General features: G+C 34.1%; 2 protein-coding genes across 3 annotated transcripts in view; both read right to left on the bottom strand.

Annotated features, from left to right (window-relative positions):
* Positions 1-17256, bottom strand: part of LOC144968782 (cytoplasmic tRNA 2-thiolation protein 1-like) — a 48422-nt gene extending 31166 nt beyond the window's left edge. Inside the window, exons 1-2 of one of the 2 annotated variants that reach the window (XM_078907456.1) lie at positions 17088-17256; positions 9810-12721 (exon numbers count right to left, since the gene is read on the bottom strand). In XM_078907456.1, coding sequence (XP_078763582.1) covers positions 11006-12721; positions 17088-17150 — 1779 coding nt within the window. In that variant the 5' untranslated portion in view covers positions 17151-17256 and the 3' untranslated portion in view covers positions 9810-11005. Of the gene's footprint in view, positions 1-9809; positions 12722-17087 lie in introns of those variants that run through there. The other variant, XM_078907457.1, reaches the window with a different exon arrangement.
* LOC144968781 (uncharacterized) lies at positions 746-9916 on the bottom strand. The gene is made up of 3 exons (XM_078907455.1): positions 9810-9916; positions 8771-8916; positions 746-8158 (listed from the first exon to the last, which is right to left on the bottom strand). Exons 1-3 carry the CDS (start codon positions 9913-9915, stop codon positions 5279-5281), a joined length of 3132 nt encoding a protein of 1043 aa, XP_078763581.1. The 5' UTR covers position 9916; the 3' UTR covers positions 746-5278.
* Positions 17257-17710: the final 454 nt, after the last annotated feature.

Below are 17710 nucleotides of genomic sequence, written 5' to 3' on the forward strand. Positions count from 1 at the left end.
TATTGGTGTTTTCCACTTTACTATCGCATCGTTCCTCGCGAAGATTCGACCTTCGCTCATCCACAACCCCCACCTCCCGACCTTTCACCTCGCCCCCCAAGCCCCCCCCCCCCCCCCCCTACCTGTTCCACTACAGCGTTCTACTACTACTACTACTATACTACTACTACTACTACTACTACTACTACTACTACTACTACTACTACTACAAACTACTACTACTACAACTACTACTACTACTACTACTACTACTACTACTACTACTACTACTACTACTACTACTACTACTACTACTACCAATATGTCTTTTATCTTCCATTATAGTCTGGAAAGTTCTGTTCCCTGACGCTGACCTTTGCTTATCAATTAGATCACCCCCCCCCCCCCCTGGGGCACCCTATCCTCTACCCACGCCACGCTAACATTTCATTCATACTGCAACCACCATTGAGTACAGACGATACAAGTTATTTTTCATTATATTTTATTTGTTTTCCACGTTTATTTGTGTATTGTTGTGCTGACGAAGGGTTTGTACCCGAAACGTCCATTGTCTGTTTTGTTCCCATACGAAGCCTTTCCATTTTCAGTTGTAATAGGTTATAAAGCAAGGCAAGGCAATGAGTCACATATTATTTCTCTTTTTGTAAACTCATCAAACAATGGGAATCCCCCCCCCCCCCAAACACTCACACACAAACACACACACACACACAGACACAAACAATAAAACATCAAAATCATAGGGGGGGGGGACCCCAAACAAACTTTAATATACAGCATTCAACAATATATTTATCTGAAAGAAATAAACAAACAATAATACGTAGTTACAATCAAGTAACATAAGAAACTATTGGTAAAAGGGATGCTGTGGGTCATGAAAAAAAAAAATATAAAAAAAAAAAGAAACAAAAGAAACAAAATTAAAAATAAACAATCTAGTTAATGCTGTAAGGAAGTCTATCTTACTCATAGCCTTTAACACATTTATAAATTGTTTGTTAAACTTAGTTGCATCATGTTTTACCAATTCATTACTACGTAACAACGTATAACAAACAGGATGTTTTGTACCAAAACCAACCCACTCTCAAATGTTTGCCTTATTTGTGTCACCTATAATATCCTCATGCTTTGTTATTGTTTTATAATTACGTGATTACACTATGAAGCATGACTTAGTAGTAAAACTGTTCTATCTATCTTGGGTTAATTCATTTTAATAACATAGGAAGACAATTCTACGCAGCTATAGCATATATGGATTTAAAGTTTCCTGCCAGAATAGTATAAATAAACTCCGTTTGAAGATTAATTTCACTTATCATGGAGAATCTGTAGACGACAGAGCCCTAGGATTCCTCGTCAGTCAACGAGTAAATAATAAACACATTTCATTTATTTTAAAGACACAAGTCCTAAGTTTAACTTTATTTAAATTTAAATACAGCATTAAGTGTTGATTATGATAAACGTGAAACTTGCAATCGTTAATCAGCCGTGCTTGTCATATTTTGCCCAACATTTGTCATTATTATAGAAATTGTATATTAATTTGATATTTAACATACAAATATCATTACATTTAAATGATGCTGTTGTATTTTTATAATAATGATTACCCAATGATAAATCATTATTTTATTTGGCTAATAATTTCTTTACATTGTAATCGGTTACATTATAATCTATATATCATCAATGATGTTAATATGATACTAGTAATTTGTTATTTGACTTCAGTTATATTACTGATTTCAATATAATACCATTGTTGTACTATTGATACAACCAAGCATTCAAATGGCTTATTTTAACCTTATTTTCTTTGACATATATTTATATCTTATATTCAATTTATACCCGATATGGGTCATATTGACATAAGATATTTTATTTGTTATGAGAATTTATTAAGAAATTCCTATACAAATTAGTAATTTAGAGTTTGACACTCCACAGCACTTTATATTGGAGTGATGCCGAAAGACAAATTATCAAGAAGGTTTTATCCACAATGTTATTATGGAGGAAGGTTTTATCCACAATGTTATTATGGAGTGAGATTGAAGGACGAATTATCGAGAAGATCTCATCCACAACTTTACTTTAGATCTGGAGACGAAGGACGGGAACGAGAAGTTTCCATCCATAGCCACATTGATTTGACTTTGGAGTGGTCAACCCATCAAACGAGGTCCACTCAAGTGAAGTTCAACATAACCGAGTCGTGATACAGATATTCTGATTAGTCTGTGTGTGCACAGAACAGTTTGCAGTGACTCTGTGTTAGTTATTTTAAATGTTTATTTTAATGATGTTATTTTACCAATTATTCTTTGCGGGTAAAGTAAGACCAATACCCAAAGCTCCTATATCTTATTTTTCATATCTTTTACCAACTCCCTGGTAACGTCAAATACTTTGTAATTTAATAGATTGATTATAATTCGTATAAAAGTATATTATTATTTGATTTATGAACCAACTATCTCAATAATTTTTCTGTACTATATTATTAGCTTAGTCAATAAATATATTTATATATTATATTGTTTGTTATTTTTGACTTCTTGTCTGTGCTTTGTGCCATTTGAAACTACAGAAGTCCTCTTTTTGAAACCCTTATCTATATGTCCGAGTAGATTGAAATCTCCTACAAGGTAGCTTGATTTCTATCAAACCGACCTCGTGACAGTTGCATTCAACAACAAAATGCAGAATAACATTTGACAAACATGGTGGGGGGGGGGGGGGGGGGAGAAAAACTCATCACTTTCTGAACTCGCAACAATTTTAGGATAAAATAAAATGTTGAGCATTTGTAATTCATTTATTTGTGAGTAGGTGCAGTACAGACATCAGATCAGAATTTAATCATCACCGTAATTTACCAATAATAAAAATAATTACCCTTTAACTTCAATTGAAAAACAGATTTGAACCTCATCACTGCAAATTGTCCGTGCTGGTGTTGCCTTACCCCCCTCCTCCTCCTCCTCTCCGCCCTCTTTCAGGAGAGATCAAGGTAAGAGTACCATTGACTGTTTTTATTTTCCATTGATTGTAAATATGAGTACATCTCACCGTTTATTTTTGGTGATTGTCACCTTTTTTGGGAAAAGTATCCGGCGATGCATTGTGCCACTGTCAATAGGTACCACAAAGTGATTTTTAGTTTGAGAGCAACAAACAATCCATGTTGTTTTTTGAATAGTTCTCAAAAAACCATGAAAAGCAAACTTTAATTCAACAAAATCGGACAACAAACGAAAAAGTTATGGCTTTTCAAATTTATTCAAATTCAAATATTTGCAATTAATCCGAGAAACCACATTTATGGGCTCTTTTCAAGGTCATAGCAAAACAAAATCGGAAGAGATATCAATGAATGCAATACATTTTACAGAAATACATTACATCAATTTATATAAAAAATGGATCATTTCCCTCTAGCATGGACATTGACAAAGATATAGCTGATACAAATTCGGAAAAAATAACACTGGACTTAGAAAAAAAACAGAATTTTCATGAAAAGTAGGCAAAAGTGGCAAATTCACATGATCACAAAATTTAAATGGGATGCATGAGGGAGCTATAAATTTCATAAACAATTAACATAAAGATATTGTACATGCTGAATTTTTTTTGAGAAGATAATGATCATATATTTCTCACAATAGGTTGGACAATGTGATGCGAAAGCCAAAAACAAGAAAAAACCGCAGTAATATGCAATTTACACTAAAATTTGAACATTCTCGGAAACAAAAACGCTATAAAAATTAAAGTAATAGAGATATAATACTCAAATAAAAACCATTATAAAGGCAATTGAAATCTCATTCTAATGCTACAATTAAAAGCAAGATACTACAAATATAATTTATGATATGACCAATTAAAAGAGGTTAGGTAAGAATAATATGTCGACGAAAGTAAGAAAAATTACTTGTGAACTCGAAGAGCAAAATATTCTTAAAATTCTAAGTAATAGACATAGAGCATTCAATAAACACCATGGTAAAGACAATCAACATATCTTTGTAATGCTACAATTAAAAGCAAGATACTACAAATATAATTTACGATATGACCAATTAAAAGAGGTTAGATAAGAATAATATGTCGACGAAAGTAAGAAAAATTACTTGCGAATTCGAAGAGCAAAATATTCTTAAAATTCTAAGTAATAGGCATAGAGCATTCAAATAAACACCATGGTAAAGACAATCAACATATCTTTGTAATGCTACAATTAAAAGCAAGATACTACAAATATAATTTACGATATGACCAATTAAAAGAGGTTAGGTAAGAATAATATGTCGACCAAAGTAAGAAAAATTACTTGTGAACTCGAAGAGCCAAATATTCTTAAAATTCTAAGTAATAGACATAGAGCATTCAAATAAACACCATGGTAAAGACAATCAACATATCTTTGTAATGCTACAATTAAAAGCAAGATACTACAAATATAATTTACGATATGACCAATTAAAAGAGGTTAGGTAAGAATAATATGTCGACGAAAGTAAGAAAAATTACTTGTGAACTCGAAGAGCCAAATATTCTTAAAATTCTAAGTAATAGACATAGAGCATTCAAATAAACACCATGGTAAAGACAATCAACATATCTTTGTAATGCTACAATTAAAAGCAAGATACTACAAATACCTTTTAAAATATGATCAAGTACAAGAGAGTTGGTTAGAATATTACATTGACAAAAGTAAGAAAAATATCCAGACAAAATTTCAATCATGTCATAAAATACAAAGTAATATAGACATAGTACATTCAAATAATCATCACCATTCTCAAGACAATTTACATGGCTCTCAAATATCAGAGAACTCTCTGAAATCAGTGGTTTGAAACATTAACAGTGATTCTAAAGAATAACCTTATCTGTATGAAGAATTGAGGTTGGTTTTTAGGTTTAAAATGCTTGCTTTGAAAGAGATTTCAACCACTTGTGTTATTATCTAGAGTACTTGGAGAATTCTGTATCAGCTGAATCATTCTGTATGAAACTGTTCATTGGTTTCTGACATTCTGTGGCAATGCTAACTACAATTAAAAGCAACATACTACAAATATATAATAAAACAAAGGAATTTTTAAGAGAAATTCCTTCCGACCTCAGAAAACAATACTTGTCAATGCAATTATTAAGTCTCTACTAAATGACATACAACATAAAACACAGCATTCTATGGTGTAATAAGGAATAATAAATGATGTTATGAATATAAATATGATCCCTAACTCTCATCAAGTTTAATTTTCTTTGGTAGCGGTGATGGTTCAAAATCTAAATGCTGACAGATGCGAAAATACAAACTGCTTAAATTACCACCATAATTAATTTGTTCAAGTAAAACAACTTTACGATATTTTAATTGACATCTAAGGTTTTCTAAAGCTTTAGGAGATGCTACAAGTCTATCTAATTCCTCTTTAGTAGATACAACACCCCCCTGCCCAATTATACTCTCTAAAATGGAAGTTTTATCCTGCATTTTCTTTAATTCTTTTCCTCTTTTAAGCCTCTTGCATTCCTGCATCCTCTCTATGATATCTTGCTGTACCCGTTGCTGTCTAATTTTACTCTGTAACTTAAGAGCAGGGGCATTTCTCCTAGCAGTAATCAATAAATTTGTAACTTGAGACATCGTCTGTCGACCCAACCAAACAGATGTTTTGTTCCTCTTTAACATATTTAAAGTACTCCTGAGATGAAGAGAGGCATGCCTACGTTTGTATAGATCAAAATCAAAATCTCCAAATATTCTCTCCCCAACTAAATTTGTTAAAGGACTTGAGTTTAAAAGCATCTGGGTCTCTTGGTCCAATTCACCCCCATAAATGCCATCCTCTAGAAAGTCATCAAGCTGACGCTTAAGAACAATTTCAGACTCTTTTAAAATTTCAATGTACGTTGACTTCAACAAACTATTATCACATTTCATGGAGGAAGATATAACATCAGTCAAAACATGGTCATGATCATCATTGTTACAAAACGAATCATCAAATACAAATGACAGAGAAAATGAAATTTCGGATTTCCATTGATCTAAAAAGTCTTTCATCAATTTCACATACTTAGGAAATTGTCCATAAGGGACATCACTATTCATCAACCGCCAAAATGGGGTTGTGAAAAGTTTAGAAAACAAAGCAATGGCTGTGATCATTGAAATAAGTCTATCATCATTGAGATCGAGAAAAATACTCTGCAGCTTCAAATTTGAATGAGTAACATAGTCAGTAAGGAAAGATTTAATGTCATGATAATGAAATATAATGGCATATGCATTCTCAAACAAATTATTAAATCTGTTCGAGCGGAAACTCGTAAATTTCGACGATTTACCAATTGATGAACAAAAGGCAAGCCACTCCTCCCTACTCCCATTTTTTTCATCACCTCTTGGTCCCAAAACATCTGATGTCAACCTGATAAGTCTAAAGGCTGCATTTTGTTCATCATTGGCAAATCGTTGAAAAGAAGAATTCAAATCTCTTCCAAATTTTCCCACCTCACTCTCAATTTTACTACAAGCATCCTCTGTCGCTTTCACCAAACCCAGAAGAAAGTGGGCGTTACAAAAAAGAAAATGTGTAGTACTGTCTTCACCAAGGATATCATTCTTATAAGCTGCTAACTTTTTACCATAACATTTCATCACAGATGCCCTGTCTGACATAATACATTTCATTTTAGTAATAATGGATTTAAATATGTTATCTTTACTTGAACTGTTGGTAGAAGAATAAATTTGGCTCATATCATCAAAAATTTCAATGGTTTTTTCTAGAAGGGTCTGGGCATTATCAGAAGCTACTTCAGAAAATCCTAAAGACAATGATAACTTATTATCTAAAACTATATGTCGCTCTATAAAATGCTTTTTATCACGACTGGTGCCATCTGTGGCAAATGTAAAATGATCTGTTTTATTAATTTCATCGACAACATGATGATGAGCAATATGAGCTGCTTCACTGGCAAAATTAAGTACTGTGGATGCACAAGGCAACAAAGAAAGATCAAAATTACGTTTGAATAAATATTTAGAAACAATTTGAATAACTAAGCTACAATGTTGGGCAGCGACATTGGCTTCACCCATGAGTGACATACAGGTAAGTCTAACATCATCAGAAAACTGATTATATCTAGAATCTCTCAACTTAACATCATTGTGTTCAGCTTCTAACTCCAAAATACTGGTGGCAGTTATTCTAAAATCATCCAATTCTTTTTTATATTTTGACTTTAACTGCTGCTCAGCCCTTTTCTCTTTTTTCAATAAATTCATTTTATGTTCCATGTCATCTCTCTCACTTTTAACAGAATCAATAATTTTATCTTTCTCCTCAAGCATAGCTTGAAATTGAGCAACTTTAAACAAAGGAATGGTTGTTGATTGAATTCCAACATTCTTACCTTTTTTTTTAACAATCACTTTTTCTTTTACAGATAAACACAATCTCTCCTTTAACATATCTCTCTCACCTTCCAATTCAGTAATTACATTCTTAAACTCATCACATTGTTTTCTTAAACTATCACAGTGCATCTTCAGTAGTTTCATTTCATGTACATAATTATGATTACATTCAACAACAGTAACAGGTAAAGACTTTGTAGTAGAAATAGTATTCGAAGTTCCACTGTCAAACAGTCGTCTGGCAAGAAGGTCAGCAAGTTTATCCGGCTTATGCTTTAGTTTTAACTTATCCTTTTTTGCTTTCACAAGCTGTTGTTTTACTTGTGATGGAGTTGGATTTGAATCACAGCAAAGGGCCTGAATCCATCTTATCAAAAATGAATCACCTAATCCTGTTTTGTTTTTAACAACTTCTAAGGAAAGAATAGTGTTTACAGTTGGTGTAAATCCAACAGGTGGAGAATATTTAGACACTTCATCGAGAAGAATAGATTTGTTAAGTCCAATGCTGGTCAGGTGATCGGGGACAATACTTTCCTGGGCAGACATGGATAAGAACTTAGCAAGTTCCTCAATGTTGTCGGGCAGACTATCATAAGACGAGACTGTCTTTTGAATCTTGTACTGTAACTGCGCTTCAGTTATTCTTTCATCCGGAAAAATCTTCATAAACCACGTCAAGACCTGTGGGAGAATTTAATGAAATAATATAAATATCATGGATAGGAGTCGAGTTAAAAGTAAACAAAATCAAAAGCATCTCACCATGAATCTTCGAAGATACATTTCAAAATATGATTAGTAGACTGTGCGAAGAAACAAATGCCAGTAAATAAATAGTGATAAAGATTTTATTCATGTGAATCGTAATATAAAAAGGGCAAAATCTGCTCCTGATACATGATAAAATCACATCACCAGAAATTTGAATGAAGATAAATATATGGTGTATGTCAATATCAGTGGATCAAGAAACATAAATAAACGATTACTCTGTGCATATCCCACATTGTCATGCAGTGACATGCTCTTTAAACCACTTACATTTTCCTTGGCAACAGACATCTAACACAAAGGGCATAAGATTCAAGTTATCACCAAGCAGCTTGTTGCATTAAATCATAGTCTTCGTGGCAGCCCTGTAGGACTCGAACCCACAATCAACATATTTGGTCAGGCTCAGAGCCTTAAGTCATACGATTACATCACAATAAATGATGCACAATCGAGTTCCAAAAAACTAACTTACAGGTTAAAAGGGTTTCACAAATGACAGGAGAGAAAAATACTACTTACCAAATTCCATGATGCATGTGCTTCTTCCCTTAAAGCTGACAGTTGAACCAAAACTTTGTTAGTCAAGGTCAATGCAGGCACTGTTGGTCTCCTTCCTCTACCCTCCATAAGAAAGATGCTTTTAAGAATGGTGTAACTTTCATCCTCTGTAGAGTAAAGCAAGCATAAAAGTGTTAGCCTAAAGATTAAGTTTGAAGTGGTTAGGTAAACAATTCATTCACTCCACTCAACAATGGTCAATGTTTAGATATTAAAGGTTTATGTGCTGACTAACGTGAAGCAACATTCCATAAATCCCAGACACGGTAGATGCAAACAGTCAGGCTTCTATCGAAACAACATTTCTACTGGAGTTGGAGCCACAATGGATTGGTATTTTGAGCTTTGCCAGATCGCCTAATTGTCTATCACAATTTGGAGCTCATGATAACCAATGGATTAGCTAAACTAAAGGATTGTAGTAGTACATTAACAAATTGTCCAGAGTTTCAATTCAACTTACTTAAACTGTCTAAACCAAAACGATTTGGATAAGATAAACATAAACAATAAACCAAAACAAGACACAAATTTACCAAGATAAATATACAGGATGCAACAATAACAAACATTTGTAAATAACACATTACAGAGAATAAAACAAATCTAAATGGGAAAGACAAGATAACTAAAATCCTCAGAAATGATCTTGTTTACATTACACACACTGGGAAACCCTCCATTATAAACTTAAGTTAAAAATAGAACTTGACCTAGATAAATTTAGAATGTCATTTTCCTATATTTCACAAGCACAGAGACAGTTAAATTGGTATAAAAAGATAAAGACTACAACCCATTATTACTAAATAACACCAAATGTATGTTTAATAACCAATAAGATTAATAAATGAAGGGTTAAAGTTCGTAGTCGTAAGGAAACCCCTGGCTGACTTGACTTGACTGATTTGTGGACAACAGAATTTAAATTTAAATATTTACAAAACTAGCTCAAATATTGATACAAATGAAAACCAAAATATTATATAGATATACTTACGTATAATTGTATTTGGAATTGTAATTGCTGGGTCCAATTGTCCGTCTTGAAGACAAACCGATGCATTGTTGACAGGAGTGTCACTGTCGGGTTGATGATCAGCCATAACGGCGGGCAGCCGGCCTTTCGTCCAGTTGGAGTGGGGTCACATTTTTTAAGATTACCGGATCATGATAATCAGTACATCCTTAACACCTATACAGGTTTTTAGAGCATATAATCAGGATTACATTGGTTCTTGTTTGAAATCATTATTTTCAAAAATGCCGGAATAAACATTCAAAAACCTAAGACGCTCGTGTTCACCCTACAGCTACGATCGCTCTACCGGGAGGAAGGAAATGAAAGAGGTATCCGGTTGTACAAAAACTCAATCCGATTCTAATGAAACAAACCGCATAAAAATCGGATCACTCATGATGGAGTAAACGAATTTAGAAAAATATAGGTAATTTGAAATTGACGCGACATGGCTTCAGAAATCGCATTTTGACGGAAATGACAAGCGACACATTTCAATAAAAATAACTATGCCATGTTCTGTTAATTCAATAAAAAATAAGTTCATTGTAAAGAGAATTTAATGACGGTTACATTGATGTAAGATTCACCAACGTAGCAGTGACGGGAAATTACAAAAATTGCATTTTAAAACATCGGATTTTGCCGTTTTACTCGTCCACCGACCGATTTGTCGCCGATAATTAAGGCCAGTTTGTGGTACCTACTGTCAAATTTGTCAGTATCTTTCTACCATACTCCTACCAGGTACAAATTTCTGTTTTTGCTTAAGTTGAAATATAAGCATATCTACCTGTCTCACCAAAGTGGATAATGTGGGTGCGAATACCAAAGAGAGTAGAACAGCTCAAGGCCAAGTCCAATTTCAAAGATTTCTAAACTGTACTAACCTTTGAAATTTAATTAAGATAAAAAGCACTGGTCAAAATCATATGTGAATATCAGGTAGTGTAAATGTTGCTGCTCGAAGCTCGAAGAAATAAATAATAATGTGAAGTTGAATGTAAGCTTCAATTTAATTACAAAAACAGATCTGTTTTTGTAATTAAATTGAAGCTTACATTCAACTTCACGTTATTATTTATTTATGTGAATATCAATACAACTTCGTCTTGTATGTCAATGTATTTCATGTATCTTTTAGTTATATAGTCGTACTAGTAGTGGTTTAAATCCTACGTATTGAAAACGGGAAACATGGAGGTTTGATCTGTGCTAGGCATAAAAGTATGAGTAGATACAGGGGTATAGACTTGAACTGAAGCGGTACTGCCTTCATTGATAGCTGAGGCAGGGGTAGGGACAGATGAAGTTGATGCAGCTCCTTGTAAATTGTGATGAATAGATGCAGTTGGTTTCACATAGATAAAAGATCGATTTGTGAGTGACGAAGTGTTATTGTTCGCAGTACTGGGTGTGCTGGGGTGGTGGGAAGGAGGAAGTGGAGGATTAGGCTGGGACAAAGTTTGAAAACTGGGGTCAGGGTTGATGTAGTCACCATAAGAATAAGATGTGTGTGTTGTTTGGTTGTTGCTGTTGCTGGTACAATGGGAGGTGATTTGTTGTGAAGACGTGGCAGTATTTCTAGCAGTGGCACTGAGGTCTTTGTACTTTAAGGAAGATGTCTTTTCTAAAATTGTAGTTGCGGTTAAAGTTTCATCGTGTGCTTTGTTGATTGAGCTCTTCGCATGTTGTGCAATCTTGCCTCTGTTCAAGGGATAAATGCCAGTGACTTCAAATGCTCTTGAAATGACGTCAACAGTCATGACCTCGTCCCAAACCATGCACAAGACTTTCTTCCAAGTTTCCCGATTGATTGTTAAGGTCGGATTGTCCAACATAAACTGCAATGCACACTTCCTGCAGCATTTTTGAAAATTCATGAAAATGCCACGATCAAGGGGTTCCAACCACGGAGTTGTACGAGGGGGAAATGAAAGGACGTGAATCCTTTCTTTTTGAGCTATATTCAACATTTCTAACATTTCTTGACTACCGTGATTGTCCATCATGAGTAACTGAGGTCTGTCTGGTCCGCACGTTTTCATAAACACTTCTTTGAACCACTCCACCATTATATCATCATCACCTTTCCAGGATTTTTCCTCCTCCGTCCAAACAGATGCCTGGGGTGAAGTCTGGACTGTATATTTTTGTATGATCTTTTCCTTATCTCTGGCAACAACAAACATAGGAGGCATGGCGGCGCCGAATGCATTGACACTCAACACAGCATTCATCGTCTCAACATTGATCCCAGGTTTTGAAGTGATGTTCCGAGTTCCCCTTTTCGAAATGAGTTTGACAGGCTCTGCACAATATTGTATACCCACTTCACCAGCATTCCAAATACAAGCAGGTTTGACAAAAATGTCTAATTCTGTGAGTAATTTTTCAAGTTGATCAAAATAGTTGTCAACAATATCGTCCTTCAAGTCTTTTTTCATGTTAATATTTTTATTATCAGATTTTCTTATCGCAGTGACAATATCAGGTCTTCGTGTTTTCACTCCACGCCAATAATCATTACCGGGAACACCATTCGTAAATGGTGTCTGCAACTTTAACTTTTTTGCAGTCAATTCTACTTTTAATAAAAATTCCTTCTTCGTGATGGGAAAACCTGCCTCTGCTGCCGAAATTGCTTTGTCAATTAAGTCATTTTCAATATCCTCTGGAATTGATCTCCTACGACCGGCCTTAACACCTAGCTTGCTACGGTCCTGGAGATAGTTTTTCAAAGTGCTGCGAGGGACGGCAAATACTTTAGAGGCTTTGCAGCAGCTCATCTTCTTTTCCCGCACAGCATTGATGGCTTTCTCCAAACTCTCCTGAGGATACTGAACATACGGATTCCTCACACCAGATTCCTCAGGAAGAACATCTGGATCCTGGAAAAGGGTGATTAAGTGATAAGTAAGTTGTGTGTGAGTGTGTTCATGACTGGCTGAGAAATTATATACAAGAAAACATTGTGTAGCACGGCTATCTCTAACAGACTCAGACCAATTTTTCTAAAACCAGAAATAAAAACAATTACAAACATTGATGAATTGACAGGGCAGTATTGGATAAATAGGTACTGAACCCAATTGAACAACTGGGAATTTTTTTAATGTCTTAACAGTTTGAGATTTCCGGGCTACACTGCACAGATGACACTAAAATGAGACGATAGTATGAAAAAATTAACTCATTCAATTCAATGCAATAAACGTGCGTGACATATTTTTTTCTCCAAAAACACAACCCCTGCAACTATACGGAATAAAGTTCAGATAGATCTAACAAAGATTAGTCATCAAATTGTTTGATAACGAAATAAACCTGGAAAAGAACTAAGCTGGTTGTAGTATAACATACATATGTGACGATTTTGATATTGCTTGTAGGGAGAGGGTTGATCAAGGAAATATTTGTATTTGTTTTTTTGTTGGTTTTTATTTTTCTGTTTTAGGGGGGGGGGGGGAGAGAGGAAGGGATTCCGACGCTTGCACTTGTAACACTTTTAAGCCATTTCAGCTAAAGTACAAAGGGCCTATAAATAAAGGGGGAAAAGAAGAGGTAGCAAAAGTGACCTCTCGGTCAACCATGGGAGGTCAGAAGACATCAGCCAGGCCTTAGGGGGACTTCCACCCACTCATTTGGAACATTTCCGAAGGGTAATGTGTTAACAACCCATACAAATGATGTGAAAAATGCCTCTGCTAAATTATTATCAATCAAAAGAGTCCATGAGACCATGTCTTATGTTATATCTATCTAAAGGGGGGGGGGGGGGGGGGGGGGGAAGAGAAAGAGAGAGAGAGAGAGAGAGAGAGAGAGAGTGTGTGTGGTAATTTACTGTGAGGAAAATAGAATTGGACACGTCTATTTCAAAGGGGACAAAGATTGTTAAAAAAGTCGAATTATCAACTGATTAGTAAGACAAAATACAATAGATGACAAGCTTACCACCCCTATGACATCAAAATATTGAAAAATGCCCAAAAAAGCAAGAGAGGTGGGTCTTCAGATTTTCGCGGCTGAGGTGCCAGATGGCCATGCATGTGGTCAAAATTGGCCAAATATAGAATTTTAAATATTTTATTAAATTTTATTTATTTATTTTTGTCTCAGTTACTTTTATCCTAGTTAGTCCATTCAATTTTTTGTTTGTCAAATTCCATTAGTTTTTAAAGGGGGTCAGTAGTGGCGTCTCCCTTCTCACTCATTGAATCACAAATTGGGTTGATGTTTTGTGATGATACGTGAAAAGTACTTATCATATTCCGATGAAATTTGAAACATAAATAGATGAGATGTGCATATATAACCTTATTCACTGCAAAATCTCTGCTCTTGATAGTTTTAGAAATATTTTACTCAAAAGAGCTAACATCTGTTTTTAACGGTTTTCTAGTAATCACACGAGTCTTGCCACTTGACATAATCTAAAATCACCTCTTTACTAATCATGTGCCAAAGTTCAGACATATTTATTGGTAAAAAGAGTCATTTATATAATCAATTTTTAAAAATAGCATTTACGAAATCACCCTGTCCCATATTTTGCCTTGAATTCGCAACTGAAATGAGGTCCAAGGATTTGTGTGTGATCGTCATTGTTATAGAAAGTAACAGTCAGGTGGCTCCTTAGCGCAGTGGACAAGCTGTCAGACCCTAACCTTGAAGGTACTAGGTTCGATTCCCATTGTGGACAATTCATTTTTTTACTGAGAGGAAATCATTTTAGTTGTTATATTTACTGGACATATTTTTAATACTTTAAATGTATCTATCATTATTATTATTAATTAAATTTTAAAAAACAACATCAGTACCATTGAATGAGTTATCGACGTGCACTTATATGTACATGTCGAGTGTTATCATTTTATAATATTTTATCACTATCATCAGTATTCGTTTACTGCATCTTTGTCTTTTATTGTTTATCTATGTTTGTTTTTGGGGGTTGTTTCTTGTTTTTTGTTTTGTTTTGTCTATATTGTTGTTGCCGCCTTGCAAAAACTTCGATTTTAATTTTCTAAAATTATCCATTATTTATTTATTTATATTTTGGTAATTGTGATCAGTATTTGTGTGCCATGTTTCTTTTTACCTTTGATTTTTAGATTATTAATATTATTTAATTATTATCATTGTATCAACGTACATCAGTAATCACTAAGCTGCTTGCTAAACTACAATCTAAAACTCATGAAAGTAGATGGGTCTCTTCACAGAAAATAAGATGAGAAGCCTTTTTTTCTGTGGGACTGTTTCTACACAGCGCATTTACACCCCTAGCAGCGGTACATAAAAATGGTGTGTTAATTAATTTTATTAATATTCATTGTCATATTTTAATTCATACTGCCTTACAAAGGGGTATTCTATATGTTGTCCCATCACTGTTTTTGTTATTCACCTTAACTACGCCATTCACATATTCTCATTCGTCCTTAAGTGTTTTATTCATTGTGTTTTGTTGATAAAGGGGAATTCTGAAACGTCCACAGTATCTGTCTTGGTCTAATAAACTGAAGCTTACAATTCAACACTTATCGTTAAATTTTTCCTTCGAGCTTCAAGCAGCAACATTTTCGAAAGAACCAGCAGCTCCAACGGAGGTGCGTAAAAACAGTGCGCATTTTTACACCTCTCAACAGAGGTGCATAAAAACGCCACCTTTCAAAAGTTTATGTGTGTAATTATAATCGTCCATTGTAATAACCAGAACTGTTCATCATTTGCCAGTGTCCTGAACAGATTTCTCCATCTCGTTCACAACGTAGGTAAAATAAATATAGGAAATAGTAAAGAAAAAGTCTCCACCAAAGTGGGCAGTCTCCATGTAGAGGACATATATGGGTGGTTAAAAAATGCCATGCATCAAGACATCATGCGAATTCTCCAAGTATGTTCGTCCGATAATCAAAACATAATAAAAACAGAGTCAACACTTGACTAATTTCAATCAACAATCCATTACGAATATCGTGAATCGTCGAATTATTAAGAGCTTCCAAAAATGAGAGATCGTTTTTATACCTATAGTGATGTTACAAACTCACAGGAAGAATAACACACAACAGTGAATGGAAATCACAAGGACACCCAAACATGAAAACAATTCACAACCTCAACTTAATCGCCAAATAAATAACAACAAACATTTAAATTGAAACACAATAAACGTTCCCACACCAGACATGTGTCGTGTCTGACAATAATCGTTTTTCCTCGCCGTTTTTCTTTATTTGCAGATATGTATGACAATAATCACAGCGATCTATCTAGGTTTTAGTTAAAGGATTAAAGGAATACTTCAAGTAGATAGTTTCCCCTAACTCGAGGAGCTTAAATTTACACTTACCGCTGTGATTATCCCCAGACACCTGTCTGGGGATAACAAAAATTTGTTATCCCCAGATATATATTTGAAACTCCGCTCCTTTAAACAATTATCCACATTCCAGAATATGGAATGTTTCCAAATGCACATAGAAATAAGGAAAGTTAATAAAATATCTATAAAAACATAAAATTAACCAACATTAAATCAGTTGTTACTACATATACACAATATGCGTCAACTTCGAAGTGGGTGTCATGGCTGAATGGTTTAGTCGTCTGCCCAGGAACTTTTACCAGAATCGACATTGTGGGTTCAAATCAATCCTGGTTCCACCACTTGTTTTTTTTTTTTTTTTTTTTTTTTTTTTTTTTTTTTTTTTGTGCGAGTCTATTCTTTTCCCCTTTTTGTTTGGCCTTTTGTTCCGTTTCTGAGCATGAATTTCTAAAAATTGCTTTTATTTTTAAAAAAATAATGAGTTTTTTTTCTCCTCTATCTGACCATTTGGTCGCTCTCTGAATATTTCTATTTGAATGCTTTTTAACTATCTATTCTTTTTATACACTTTTTGAGATCGGAGTGGGGACGAATATGACAGTTGGCTAGAAACTAGAAAGGAACCAAGAGAGAGAGAGAGAGAGAGAGAGAGAGAGAGAGAGAGAGAGAGAGAGAGAAGAGAGAGAGAGAGAGAGAGAGAGAGAGAGAGAGAGAGAGAGAGAGAGAGAGAGAGAAGAGAGAGTTTAAAAAAAGAATTAAGGAAAGTTAATAAAAGGCCTTTTCGTTATCCCCAGACAGGTGTCTGACAGCCTACACTTACACTTACACACTACACTGAATGGGATCCCTACTTAAAATAAATGAAGTTCATTGAAGAAAGTAAGAAAGGAATCATTTTTGATTGATGAAAAATAACTTACCGTTTTAGGTCTTTTCAGAATGGCAACCTTTTTACAGGCTCCATTTGCACATTTTCGAGGCATTTTTGCCTTTTCCCGACGAAGAATCAATAACTATTTAGATGTTTGAATGTGAATAGTAAAATGTTTCGAGTTGCGTAGTGGTCGCCATTCGCCATTACAAGAACTTGCCAGATAATTTTGCAAACAACTCCAAACGTTTCTTTGAAACATGCCAAATGTTTTTTTAAGACACCAAATTTTTCTCGGGATCTTTTTTTTTTTATCTTCAAAAATTGTTAGGTATACATTTAATCAAAACGAATCAATAATTTATATGAATAATGAGTAAAACGAGTGATATCTCTTGAGTTCCGTTCATAAAAGAAAACAAATGAGATAAATAAACCATTTGCATCACGTTTTTTATTCACGCTGAACCTTCCAATACAATCGTTTTGTTTTGTTTTGTTTGTTTTGTTTGATTGTTCTTTCTTTCTTTTTCTTTTTTTTTTTTTTTTTTTTTTTTTTTTTTTTGTTGTTGTTGTTCATAATAATAACCATCCTAATGGTAAAATAAATAAAATAATAATAATAATAATAATAATAATAATAATAATAATAATATAATAATAATAATAATA

The sequence above is a fragment of the Berghia stephanieae genome, chromosome 3 (assembly GCF_034508935.2).
Source record: "Berghia stephanieae isolate SIO BIC M18660-M18661 chromosome 3, UCSD_Bste_1.3, whole genome shotgun sequence".
NCBI lineage: Eukaryota > Metazoa > Mollusca > Gastropoda > Nudibranchia > Aeolidiidae > Berghia > Berghia stephanieae.

Coding starts and splice junctions, on each gene's coding strand:
- LOC144968781 (XM_078907455.1), bottom strand. CDS start 9,915: ATGGCTGATCATCAACCCGACAGTGACACTCCTGTCAACAATGCATCG. Junction 8,917..9,809: donor AATTCCAAATACAATTATAC/GTAAGTATATCT, acceptor TTTACTCTACAG/AGGATGAAAGTTACACCATT. Junction 8,159..8,770: donor CACATGCATCATGGAATTTG/GTAAGTAGTATT, acceptor ATTCTCCCACAG/GTCTTGACGTGGTTTATGAA.